Genomic DNA, 13822 nt, shown 5'->3' with positions numbered 1-13822 from the left:
TCTCCTGCTGTGAAATGTTTGCCTACAAGGACATTTTCAACTGTAATGATAAATCTAAATAGAAGAATTAGAAAAGGGATGCATGTTTGAAATTATTTTTAGTTCTTCAAAGTTCAAATATCCTCTCTGTTTACAGTTCTCTATCTGTAAAAAAGGGAACTAGAAAATCTAATTAAAAGTATAAAAATGTAGTTAAATGGAAACCCTGCCAGGTTTATTACAGTTGCTTTGAATGTAAAATAGGTGATGAGACAAGGGAGGAAACCATAAACTGTAATGGTGCAACATGTCTGGATGACAGATCCTACAGTGCCTCCATGTGGTGAAAGTCTAAAAAACAACCTTGATAGCTAATATCACTTATAAAGACTGTGTATTTGATCTCTAAACTACTTAAATCCAGAGAGATCAAATTAGCTTTTAGATCAGTTGGTAAATGCCTGAAAGAGAAAAAAGGGTAAAAACTAACAGGAGGAGGAAATACTGGGGCCCGGTGTGGGAGCGGGTGACACAAGCAGAAACAGAGTGACAGCTGGGGTGAGTCATGTCTATTTTTATTCAGCCGCATGTCTCTGTGGAAAACAGCTAAACCGACATGTAATACATCTCTTGTTCCAAATCAACAGATCTGAAATCAAAGCTACTGTAAGGCTTCCCTTCTTAATGGCAGCTGTGCTCTTCACCCTATGAAAAACTACAGAAAACAAAGCACACACTGCTGCAGAGTGCAACTGCAAAAAAAGACACTCAAACACAAATCCTTAGAATATATATAACAGAGGGGGAATTACAGTACTCAAATATGTTAGTAAAGCACCGTCTCTGAAACGATAATGCAGGATGGCAACAGGTACTGTAGAATGTTTACAGATTGTGAAGTTATGAGTCAAATCTGCATCTTTTACACCTCATCAGACATTGTTTCTGTTATGTCACTTCATCAGTGCTTTCCTTTTAAACTCTTTACCATCTTCAACCAAATCTCTCTCCCAACAATCTTGGCTTTTCACATCCTCTATTCTTCTTTATGTTTAAACTTCATCATTCAATACAATATTTACAGAACTTTATTTTAGTTTCACCCAGCATCTCTTTCTGTCCTTTCAATCTGCCGTTGATGTCCATTTCTTTTTTTTTACTTTTCTCAGGTTTGCACACTACATTTCCTTTGCAGAACACAGTGTCCCTACTAACTACAGCCAAATGCATCGGATAAATTAGTCAACAAGATTAAATGTAAGTGATAAAATGTGCTTTATGGGTGGCTAATCCAAACAGATCTTATGATAAAATGTGTCTGGTAAAACCCCAAGCTGCAGCCCTGAATAACATTGTTACAGTACCAAAAACACATGGACCTATTTAAAAAAAAAAATGTTGCTCTATATTCCCAAAGAGCCACGGCTTATTATGTCCAGACCAGAGTCTGTTCAGTGCATAGTGGATCCAGGGCGCCAGACGCAAGGCTGAAGACCCAGGTTGGAAGTGCTGAACCTGGGCCTGGGGACCCTGTTAGGTTGCGTGCTGCTGGATGCAGGCCGAGAGGCACCAGCGGGGCCCACTGGACTCAGATCTGGGGCACTCTTAAACTGCCTGTTGGTCTGTGCACTGTTGGAGGGCTGAAGGTGGGAGAAAGTAGGAGACTGGAGTGGATTTGGAGCCGGAGCAGCGGAGAAGGTGGGGAGCTGAGGAAGTGGAGCCGTAGGGGCAGGGGGAGGTGGGGGAGATAGAGGGGAGGTGGCCCACTGAGGTTGGTAGGGTTGGGTTTGAGGCTGATAGGGTTGGTAGGGGGCGGGGCCAACTGTAGGTGGAAGAGATGTGACATCAGAGCGCCACAGGGGTTCTCCGAGTGTCGTAGCTGATCGAGGTGCAATAACTTTGAGAGCGGGCCCTGTGGATGTCGGCGGGGGCGTGGAGAAGCGCTTTACCTCATATACTCGTGCTGTCTTCTGAGGACTTGTCAATCCTTTCTGCTGCTGATAGGTGGAGGTGTCCATGGGAACCCCACCCCCATAGCTGAACAAAGAAGAGTTGAGCTGGTAGGGCTGGTGGCTCATAATGTCCACAGCCTTGAGGCCTGCTTTCTGCCCTTTAGATCCAGCTGGTCCAGACTTTGTGATCTCAGGCTTCTTTTGGGCCTTCAGAGGGCAGGAGGGGGAGAGAAGGGGGTTGTAGCTGATGGGAGGAGGAGCACGGATGCTGGACGAGTACTTCCAAGTAGAAGGGAGAGAAGGCGTAGGTGAGGACTCCCTTGTCTGGGCAGAAGAGTAAGGTGCTGCAGCAACAGAGGGGGATCGCTCCACAATGTACCGATCCATCCTGTTCTGCCTCCGGGCAAACAGCTCACCTCCCTTCCCCGCCAGCTGTGGCACCTGAGGGGTTTGGGGTTTGGGAGCTACAGGAGGTGGCCTGGATCTCCGCTGAGCTTGCATGAAGTTGCAGGCCTCTGCCCCCAGTCTCAGCCAGTCCTCCTCAGGCCCCGATTCATGTCCGGTCTCACCACTGGGTGTAGCTCCTGTTTCAGCACCTGGGGTTCTCACAAAGTGGTCATCCATGTTCTGGACCATCGACAGCAGGTCCGGGTTTGGATTAACATCTTTGTTCTGGACTGCACAGAACATTGGCTTCTTGTTACCACGGCGACGGGCATCGTGCAGGATGCCTGTGCGAGCGGCAGGGACCGAGATGCGCTCCTCTCGTGTCCCCAACGAATCGGCACCCGGAGGCTGGGGTGGTGAGGCAGTTGCCATGGCAGCATAGGGGCCAGGAGTCACTGCACCTGTCATGTTGATGTAGGGGTGGGCAGCTGGAGATGGAGAAGGTTGGGTGGGAGGAGGACAAGGAGGAGGGGTGGGCTGGGCATGGAAGGAGGCCTGAGTCGGATCAGGGGGATGTGGTGGGGAGATGGGAGAAGCAGGAATGCAGGTGGAGGGAGGTGGATAAGTAGGAGCAGGAGGACAAGGAAATGGCTGTAGAGCTGGAGCAGAGAAGGGTTGAGCAGGTGATGGACAGAACAGGGTACTTTGAGCTGCGGAAGGAGAGAACGGGATGGAGGTGGAAGCATACACTGCGGGCTGAGGGGAAAATGTGAGTGGATTTGCGGCCGGCTTGGAGAAAGGTGCAGAAGACATAGAGGAGGGAGGCGAGAGAGCTGAGGGGGGAGAGTTAGCAGAGGGGGGAGTGTTGTTGCTGTTGTTATTTCTTGGAGGGATGTACAGAGAGGTGCTAGACACCGCTCTCCTTGCATCTGGCCCTGATGGATGGTGAGTAGGTTGGATGGTCACCATGGAGACAGCCGCCACAGGTTTGGTCGCCATGGTCATGGCTGTGGGTGTGGGTTTGGGTTGGGGAGGGCGAAACATCACAGACGTTACAGATGCACGAGAAGAGGCAGGGCCTGGGGTGAAGGGGCGTGCAGTGCGGTTTAGAACACCTGGATTCAATTGATGATCTAAGTCTGTGATTGGGCTAGGACTAAGATTAGGGTAAGGACTAGAATTAGGGTTGCCATGTTGCCCATTTTGACTTGGAAGGGATGTCTGAGAGGGCGAGCTCAGAACAACACTAGCCCGACTTACAGCTACCAACCCCCCATTGGTCAGAGCCACAGCTGCAGGAGACATGTGCGCAGTGTGGTTACTGATTAGCTGCTTCGTAACGCTGCTCTCCAGCCTTGAGCCCTGATAGGCTGAGCTCTCCAACCCTGAGACCTCCAACCCTGGGCTTTGATTGACAGAGCTCACAAGTCCTGGAGTATGATAGGCTGAGATGTCCAGCCCCGAGCTGTGCTTGGTTGTTGGCGTTGTTGGAGTACTTGGTGTGGTTGACGGGCAGGCAGAGCTTTTCCTGTCCAGCACGTCTAGATACCCGGTATCCCACGTAGGGTCAAAAGATGCTGAGAATCCCTCTTCATCAACTTCTGAGCCACTCAGGATGGAGCTTCCTCCTTCCTCTTCTGTCTCCCCTCCTGTGTCTCCTTCTGTCTCGCCTCCTCTAGCTTCCTCAGCTTTGCCAAAGCAGGTCAGCGTGTACTTCTTGGCCCTCTGCCGGCGTTTCTTGAACATAAGCACCCCTTTCGAGTTCGGGTTGGGAGCATCAGTCAGCAAGGAGGCAATGGATCGGCATTTAGTACGAGCTTCTTTCACCTGTTTCTCCACCACACTCTCCCCACGATGCAACTCTGAAAGACAGGAAGGGGAAAGAAAGAGAGACCAAAATAAATGTGCTGAAAGAGAGAGGAAACAAAGGAGAGAACCGGCTCACCGACGAGCAGTGGCTGATTTATACGGTATTATCACAGTGAGGAGCAGCTATGAGGATTACCAGTGACAGACAGGAGTGTGTGTTGTGGATTTAGAACAAAGAATTCCTGCTGCTTTCCAAAGTTAAGTCACACACCCCTGGAAGTTTAGATTAGAGTGTCTCTCCTGCACAAATGCTTGTTTGTGCCCGTGTGTGCCCGTGTGTGTGTGTGTGTGTGTGTGTGTCACTGCTTAGTCCAAGGCTATTTGAGTCTTTTTAGTACCCTGGCTCACCTTACATGAAAATCCTCACTACATAACTATAGTCTGATGTAGCCTCTGTGCACACACATTCACATTGTATGTAACTTTTATACGGTCAAGCTCACACAATCCCAATATCAAACTTGATATTCCAGTTGCAAAGTTCAGATATTACTGTTGCAAAGACTTGACATAACAAGGTTTATAGGAGAACAACAGTCTACAGCAATACTAATGGCTCTGTTAGACTTGTGCAGAGCGGTGAAGGGAGCTATATGCTAACACATTTTAGTTTAGCATATTAGCATTTGCTAATTAGCACTAAACACAAACAACACAGTTCATCATAATGGGAACATGAATGTCTGAACCAAATCGTATGACAATCCTTATAACTTTCGAGACATTTCACTCAAAACCACAAATATGAACCTCATGGTGGCAGGAAAGGAAAAGTCACCAAAGTCATAATATCTGCACCAAATTTCCTCCCTATCCATCTAATAGTTGTTGAGATATTTCAGTCTGGACCTACCCACAGACTGGCTTTGTCATCCCACTAGCAGACCTAAACATAACTATATTTTGTAACTTTTTGTTCCATTATTTAAATTTTTTGCATTATGTTTTCGGCCAACAACAAGCAACATAGCTTCATTAAGTTGATAAAGCGTCACAGTATAGACACATCGGCTTATATGATCCTTCTATTCAGCGTAAACCCACAAAATAAGATGCACAGTTAGAGTAAGTTATCCTCACGTCTAAATCAGGATCATGTGTCAAGTCTACTGAGCACAACAATGACAAATAACCTTGACATTATGTAATGATCAACTTTCTAAGGTGCTGACATAGCATAAACATTAAGTAGTTCCTCTTAATATGAAAAAGAAAATTACTTGTAATGTCAGAAAATCCATGTGTAAATGAAGTGTGTGTACATAAAAGGGTTTTAATGTCTTACCTGCGTACACGGTGTGTGTGACTGTGTGTCCATCTACGTCTGAACCTGAAGGAGATGTGAGGTCCCGCATCTCACTAAAGTGAGTGTGTGTGTATGTGTGTGTGTGTGTGTGTGTGTGTGTGTGTGTGTGTGTGTGTGTGTGTGTGTGTGTGTGTGTGTGTGTGTCCTTAAAATCCCTCAGACCCTCCCACACACACCCTCACAGACTCCAGTTCTGCTCTGAGTGGGGAACTGTTTAGTGTCTTCCAGCTCTTCTCTCGGGGCACAGCCCATGTAAAGACCTTTGTCTGTGTTCAGCAACCCAAACCAATGCATGATGTCAACCCCCTATTCCTGTCTGTCTGACAGGCATCAAACACCTGTCCAGTCTCTGTCTCACACACACACACACACACACACACACACACACACACACACACACACACACACACACACACACACACACACACACACACAGGACAGGAAGACCCCTCACTGGAGGATATTTAGACAGTGGTGTCACTGAGTTTGTATGTATGTGTGTTTGCATGAGTTCATAAAGCCAATTATAGTTTATAGAGGAAAGCTAGGTCGTAACTCTTTACTGATGTGCCATTCTCTGCTGCTGACACTTCATACCTAACAACCACTGCACACACTGACACACAACTATATAGCAGCAGAGCTAACAATCCCACACCCAAAGCCAAAAGCAATGTGTGTGTGTGTGTGTGTGTGTGTGTGTGTGTGTGTGTGTGTGTGTGTAACGTGAGAAAGGACAGGTCCCCGGACACCTCATCATTCGTCCTATGGTAAAGCCCTAATCCAAGTCATTCAGCCCCTCATTACTGCAACATTTGCTCATGTGAAGTCACAACTCTGTCACTACATAGCTATTCAGTTTGATCAGCTGCGATCATTATTGCCTTGTTGAAATAATAGGTTAACCAAACAAGGTTAATAAAAAAAAGGAATAGTTCAACATTTGGTGAAATACTCTTATTCGCTTTCTTGTCAAGAGTTAACTGAGAAGATTGATTCAATTTTTGCATCTTTTCACTTTCAGCCAGTTGTTCCCAATCTTTTGCTTCTGACCCATTAATACAAAGCAACGTCTATTTGCTATTTACTTTTTTGAGGCCCAAAGAAAAAAAGCAAAACTAGCAAACACTTTTTTTTAGGTGGCAGTTTTAATATTCTCATTTCCTATCTCAGTCATCATTTCCTGACCCAAAATTCATCTTGCACACCTTTGTCTACGTTTGTAAATTAATTGTTTATCCTATAAAATGCCAAAATCTGTTGAAAAATGCACATCATACCGTTCCACCTACAAAGACGACAATTTCAGAATGACTTTTCTGTCTGACCAACAGTTCAAAACACAAAGATATTTCATTTACAATAATACAAAGCAGAGAAAAATAGTACATTCTCACATTAGAGAAGCTGGAACCAGCAAATGTTTGGCATCTCTCTTAGCCGATACCTTGATTAATTAACTTGATTCATTTTTTGTTGATTGACTAATCGACAAATCGACTATTCGTTTCAGCACCAGAATCAAAGACATTTTACTGGTACCTAGCCTACTGTGCACACAGGGTAAGAAACACACACACCACAACTTTCACATACACACACAATCATGCTAACACTCATACATCACATATTCAGCTGTGTGGCCTTTGAGTCAGAGTCTGTCTATCAGAAGCTTGAATGCCTATAAATACAGTCAGTGAGGCAAATGCTCCGAATACTGACAGGAGAGATGGACTGCTGTTTCAGGGGACAGAAGAGAGGAGGAGGGGGGAGGTGGAATACCTCTGCAGGTGTCTGGTATATCTCACTCCATCACCACAAGCCTGTAAATGTAACTGGATGCTCCAGTTATAGAAAACCACCACTAGAGGGTGATCTAGCTATTGATAAGCTTTTAAGACTTCACATCTGATGCCCTCGGAGAAACCAAGAAAATCTTTGGAATTTAAATTAAAAGGCAAAAACACTGTGGTCAAGACTGAAATAGTTGCTTCACCATGAGAAACAACATATGTTCCTGTTTTTGGTTAGTAGCTTGTGTGTCATTCTCAAACTTGATAGACAAAAAAGTTTGAATCCAACTAAACAAACTCACATCCAAGATCCAAACTGTATTTAGCAACAATTATTGTTTGGAAATGTTATGGGTGGAAGTGATATACACATTCATAGTATGCTGTAAAGGACTATAATTAGAACTGTAACTCAATTATACATTATTTTCAAAATAACTGTGATAAAGCGGTATATTAACCATACACAAATGAGATCATGGTAGCCTCTAACATATCTGAATGGTGCGGTTTTCAAAATTAGGACTATTTCCATAAACTATTAAACTATTTTTCCATAAACCTTGTTGCTTTATTCCTCAAACAGGACATTTAAACTTTTTGTCATGACCTTTCTGGTGTTTCTTGCGGCATATTTATGTTTTCTTTGGATTTACACAAGAGAATAAAAATGTTGGAAGGGATTTTACCATCATCCTTTAACTTATTTCACAATAAGTCAAACTGACTTAGTACCATACAACCATGATTATTTATCATCATTATTTGATTTCAGTACTTATAGTGTGTCGGCAATCAGGTAGTAATGCTTAAACTGCTACACATAGCAATCCTAGATTTAAAAGAGTATTCTCTTTTAATCGCATGTCTGTACTCATGTGCACGCAGACTGGCATATATAGAATTAACATGTTATAAAAAATAACGTGTTAATAACAGTATGTTTGTATGGTTTATTTCCTCTCATTGTATGCATATATGACTTTGTATGTAAGTATTTTTCCTTGTAAACCATTTTGTAATCTCCAGATTATTTAGCCTACTTGTAACAGTGTAGTTCAGTTTTGTAGGGAGATGTATACTCACTAGCTTGTCGTGCTTTGTCCATGTAGGTGGTGGAGAGCTCACTGCTGACTGGGGTCTGCTGTGGTCCCACCATGGGCACCAGATGTTTACCAGAGCCTGACATCAGAGCCTCTTTCGCCCGTTCAGGAGACACGAGCGGTGGGCAGGCCAGCCCGATGCAGCCCCCCGCCTCTTGGAAGCCACTGTCCCCTTCTCCCTCCGCCTCCATCAAGCCCTGATCAGGGGTCGGTGTGAGTGTGTGAGGGGTCGGAGTGTGTGGGGTGTGTGCTGGAGTGGTCCACTCAGTCTGGAGTGGCTGGAAGATGAGCTCTCTGCGAGGGACACCAGGAAGACACTGACCGTCCCACTGCCCCTGCATGGAAACCACTGCATCTGTGGCGCTCTCATACCTCAGAGGAAACACAGAACACATCAAAGATTATAACACGGCAGTGGAGTTTGGATAGAATATGGACAGGAGACCCCAGTATGATGTTGCAGCTTTTGGGAAAGACTGGTAAAAAGAAACCTTCCATGATATAGTACATTGAGAACAGGAGGTTTCCATGTTTTACCCGCTCATCTCTGAGGTCTCCTCCTCTTCTTGCTTGTCATAGCGCGCAGGTGAGCGTGCGTGAGGAGGTGTGCGGCGCTGCCGACGGTGCGTGAGTGACTGCGTGTCTGCGTCACTGTCTGTCTCTCCGTAGTAAGCCTCGCTGTCTGGAGGGGAAGTGATGCCCCTGGGTATCCCAGTGGGGGAGAGGATGGAGGAACGGTGAGAGGGCAAGGGGCCCACGGGGGGAGACAGGACCCTCATAAAGGAGCGGGGCGATGCAGATGAGGAGTGGAAATCAGAAGGGGCCCTGGAAACATACAGATGACTAGTTGTGAAAATATAAAACATGCATCAAATTGTTTAATATCGCCTCATGTAACAAAGACTGTGTGATGTTCTGTATGGGTGTCAGTGCTCTGACCTTTTAACCCTCAGGTTGAGTGTAGCGCTCGGTGTATCTATGAGCCCCATGGCCTGAGCATGACTGAGCTCTGCACACATATGGTCGCCAATGGCAACCAGCTCGTCATGCTCCTTCAGTCCAGCCTTGCATGCTTTGCTGCGCCTGCGTACCTGCAGAGAGGAAAGGGGTTAATAACACATTATTACTTTAAGCTGTGGTAAAAGCACATAGAAAATGCTATAATGACATACATATTCATGGTGGCTTTAAAGGGCCTAAATACACATTTTCTTATCAGCGTTTTACTATGAGTGATGGTTTTCTACATTAAACAACTATTTTCTGCCAAAGTTTGAACACAATATTTCAGTTCACGAGAGATTTCAGAATAGGTATGTGATCTTCTCACTGACCCCAGTTAGGATTCAGCAATATTTTAATAAATAATATTAAATTTGATGACAGTTGTGGGTTTGTTTGCTAATGATGCCAGTCCACTGTCAATTGAAACTGATCAATCCTGATGAAGCATATTAACACATTTCTTTAGTGTTAAACTCCTAATAAATATTAAATAAGTATTTTTTTTCCTAAACTTTAACCTGGCTGTTGCTTATTTAATCATGAATATTTAATGTTATCGAAAAATTACCAGATTGTTTACAAATAGACTTTAGTTTGTTACACGGCTTTGTTGAGTGCTCTTTTCTGATTGGTCAATTACGGCATTCTTCAGTGTGTTACCGTTGCTATGGACACAGTTCTGATCAGAGACTCTGGACAACCATTTTTTAAATCAATAAAATCTTTCTAAAATCAATTTTTTGTCGCAAATTCTTGATTTATTTAGTAAGTAGCTGTGTAATAAGCAAATAATGTATTGCAAATTAAACCTTTTCAGGCCGATGAAGGAACCCTCCACTTTGGTCGGGGTCCTGCGTCACCCTGTCACAGCTAATAATGACCCGCTTGCATTACATTATCCCTCTTCACCCTGTAAATCCTACAGATTGTATCGTGTGAGTCAATCAGATCGTTCAAGGATTTAAAGCTCAATATCCAATGAGCAGTGTTCAGCAACAGGCGGCTCTCCTCTACTGCCAGACATCCATGTCCCCGTATCAGAATAACTCGTGAAGTCATGCAGCTGTTCCCTGGACGTCGCTAAGAGATGATGATGTCATAGGATTCTTCAGGAAGTATGTCTGTGGGGTGGTGGGTGATAGATGGGAAGGCTAGTATTCCTGTCCACTAGATTGCAGTTTCCTTTATAAGAAGAAGATAAGGCCCTCACCTCTGTCTCCTCACATATACACACTAATACACACAGCTTATCACTGTACAAAATGTTGAGAGGAGGAAAGTGTGTCCCTACACCTACTTGGACTGTTAAGAGAACACAGTATTTGCTTTTATCAGTATCTCTTGACCCAATAATCCTAGTGCGGCGCCACACAAACACATGCAAGGACAAGCTATCTCGTACTTTCCCATTCAGAAAAAATGTATATACAGAGCACAAGTGAACATCATGAAAGAGGGGGTTTGAACAGCTGCATCACCGGTCTGGATGCCTGTCATTCACCATATGTTCCTCACATACCCAAAATAAAACCTTGCAGGAGAATCGACCACATACCTAAAGAGACGAAGAAAGACAGGCGCTACTGTGGTGGGAAAGACAGAAAAAAATACTTACAATAAGAGAACACAAGACAGGATAGTGTATGAGTGTGTGAGGCTCTGTGTGTGAACAAGAGGCCTTTTTCCATGCTCAGCTTCCAGCTCCTCTTAAATGAGCTATTCTGATCCTCTAGTTTGTGTTCCATTCCCAACCGGGCTTATCTGAGGTATGCCCAACCACACACACACACACACACACACACACACACACACACACACACACACACACACACACACACAAGAGGAAGCACACACTGATCAAACTCTCATCAAAGGTGACCTTATCTGCTTGAAATTCCTGGATAAAAAAAGAGGCCTTCGGTTCCATAGCCACTCCACCTCCATTTTGTGTCAGAAGTTATGATGGCTTATGAGTGACCGGCCAACTTTTAACATCAGTGTGAGCGAGGTCGCATTCCTCCTCTCCAGAATAGATTTTCTTATTAGAGACAACATTCTGTACTGTCAACAAATATAAATACAGACACAAAAAGCTTGCCAAACCAAACTGGAAAAAAGAATACTTCCTCCCGGGCTTAAAGTTAGATTATTATGTATAAGTGACAATGACAAATCTGAAACAAGTTCATTGTCGACTGTGTGTGTTCACAGTAGACACATTCATATGCACAACTACACAGACATGCAATAAGTGTGTGTAGTTGTGCACATACAGAAAAGTAACATAGAATGTATGCACACGTATGCACTGTACACTACCCTATTCAAAAGAAACCCCTACAAGTCTCTGATACTGTACGATCGCCATCAGGATGCAGTGATGAAACCCGAGTTAAGATCAATCCCATAACTACTCAAGTAACTGTAGAAAAGTGGCATTTTTCTGAGTAACTATTACTTAGATACAGACGTGAAACAACATCCTGCTTGATATCCTGATTATAAGCCTTTTACTACAAATATTCCCTTGCCAATTCAATGATGCTCTCTGAACTAAGGAAATGATTGCCCTTCAAAAACTAGCTGTGAACAAACTACAAGTGAAAGCACATGTAGTGACTTGCTTGTGTGTGAAAAAGCTAGACGATTACACTCACATGAGCACTTTATCACACCCCTAGAAATACCCAGAAGCTACGGAGATTTAAACTCATAGCGACACCAACGCAATGAGCTACTGATTAATTTATTCAGATTTTATGTTGACTATAAACTTCACGGCCAAAGCTTGAATTACAAACACAACAAACCACAGGACTGACCATCAAGGCCTCAAGCTGCAAGTAACAGCTGAAGCCTCTATTAAATCCATCTACTCATGTTACCACCTTGGCAGTAAGTCTTTTCTTCAACATACTGTATGCACACATGCTTATGAGTTTCACCATACCTTGGCCACCTGTAGAGGTTTTTGCTGCTCTGCTCCTCCCTGCAGTCTGAAGCCCCACGGGGAACCCCCTGAGAGGGAGACAACAATCTCCTCAGCTACCATCCCTGCTCCCTGCTCACAGCCTGCCGTGTGTGTGTGACTGTATCTCAGTTGCTCTCCCCTTCTTCCGTTCCTCACACTCTGCGAGTATCAATGATTGAGTGTGAGGCTTCTGCCTCCCGCTCCTGTCGGTGACCACGGAAAATCACTCCAACCATGAGGAGACAGGGGGTGGCTGGCTTTCATCTGCTTATACTGGAATGCTGTGTCGGAGGGTGGGCAGGGTGAGAAGGGGTACAAGCTTTTTACTGTGTGTGTGTGTGTGTGTGTGTGTGTGTGTGTGTGTGTGTGTGTGTGTGTGTGTGTGTGTGTTCGTGTGTTCATCCTCTCTCGTATTCAACACTTGCCATGTCACTCTCAAACACTCTGTACAGGATGGGATGTTTGCTGATAAAACCCTCCCAAAATAACCACTGCCACCACTCCCTCTTTGACCCCCAGCTCAGCCGGTCTGGCCAGCAGCCGCTGGCTCACAGATTTGTCCTCTACTACCCACAGCACCCCAACCTTAAAGCACAGGGGGAGGAATATTTTAGGGATTTCAGTTTTCAGTTTTCTGTCTGTAGAATGTATCGGCGGCATCAGAGTGGGTACTAGATGGAGTTGACCTCCTATGACATATCTTTTTTTTCTTCTTTTTTTCGTACAGACGTCAAGAAACACAATTTAACACAAAAAGCCCTGCCCTTCTGCAGTGTTGGGAAATATGATCAATGCTGGCTCAATACTCGGGCTGCTGTTCATCAGATTCAACACCTCTGATCTTGCAGAGGAAAGGCAGATAATTACATAATTTAGTTAGCCAAAATGACTTGGCCCAACAACAGCTTAAATCTGATCATCTAATAATACTCATGCCAGGTTTGTGATGAATAGTCACATGTAAAATAATTCCAAATTGGACCTGATGCAAGGTGAGCTGGGCCCAAATTTGGCACAAGTCTCATTAAGGGGAGCAGTTTGTACCCCCAAAATGTAGCCAAATCTGGCTCACATTTGGTCCTGACACTTTGGCCCAATTCAGATGGCCACCTCTTGTCACATTGTAATTATCTGATTGATGACTGGAAGGATCATCATAGAAATACTCGCTTTGTATCTGTGGCAAACCTAGTGTGAAAACAAACATTTTTAGGTACGTGTGCATAAAATATTCTGTTATGTTTCAAACATAAAAGTGTTGTGCATGGACTGCCTACCTTCCATTGCATTGTAATACGAAATTATCTGCTAAAGCTCGAGAACAAAGTGTCAATTGTTATTAATATTATTTTACACGTCAATAACTGAGTTTATAGTAAACTTCACATTGCATTGGACTGCTCTCAGTAACCAAAGCCTTCCTTGGCACATAGGCCTACTACTGGATATTTGAACTC

At 44.3% G+C, this 13822-nt stretch overlaps 1 protein-coding gene across 1 annotated transcript; it reads right to left on the bottom strand.

Moving 5' to 3' along the window:
• Positions 1 to 1430: 1430 nt before the first annotated feature.
• Positions 1431 to 12446, bottom strand: synpo2lb (synaptopodin 2-like b). Its single transcript, XM_078279447.1, has 5 exons — positions 12345 to 12446; positions 9329 to 9480; positions 8927 to 9214; positions 8373 to 8761; positions 1431 to 4180 (listed from the first exon to the last, which is right to left on the bottom strand). The coding sequence occupies exons 1-5, from the start codon at positions 12444 to 12446 to the stop codon at positions 1431 to 1433; spliced, it is 3681 nt and encodes a 1226-aa protein (XP_078135573.1).
• Positions 12447 to 13822: the final 1376 nt, after the last annotated feature.

This window comes from Sander vitreus, chromosome 21 (genome assembly GCF_031162955.1).
Source record: "Sander vitreus isolate 19-12246 chromosome 21, sanVit1, whole genome shotgun sequence".
Taxonomy (NCBI): domain Eukaryota; kingdom Metazoa; phylum Chordata; class Actinopteri; order Perciformes; family Percidae; genus Sander; species Sander vitreus.
Note: the sequence above shows the minus strand (reverse complement) of the source record. Positions and strands in the feature narration are given on the sequence as shown.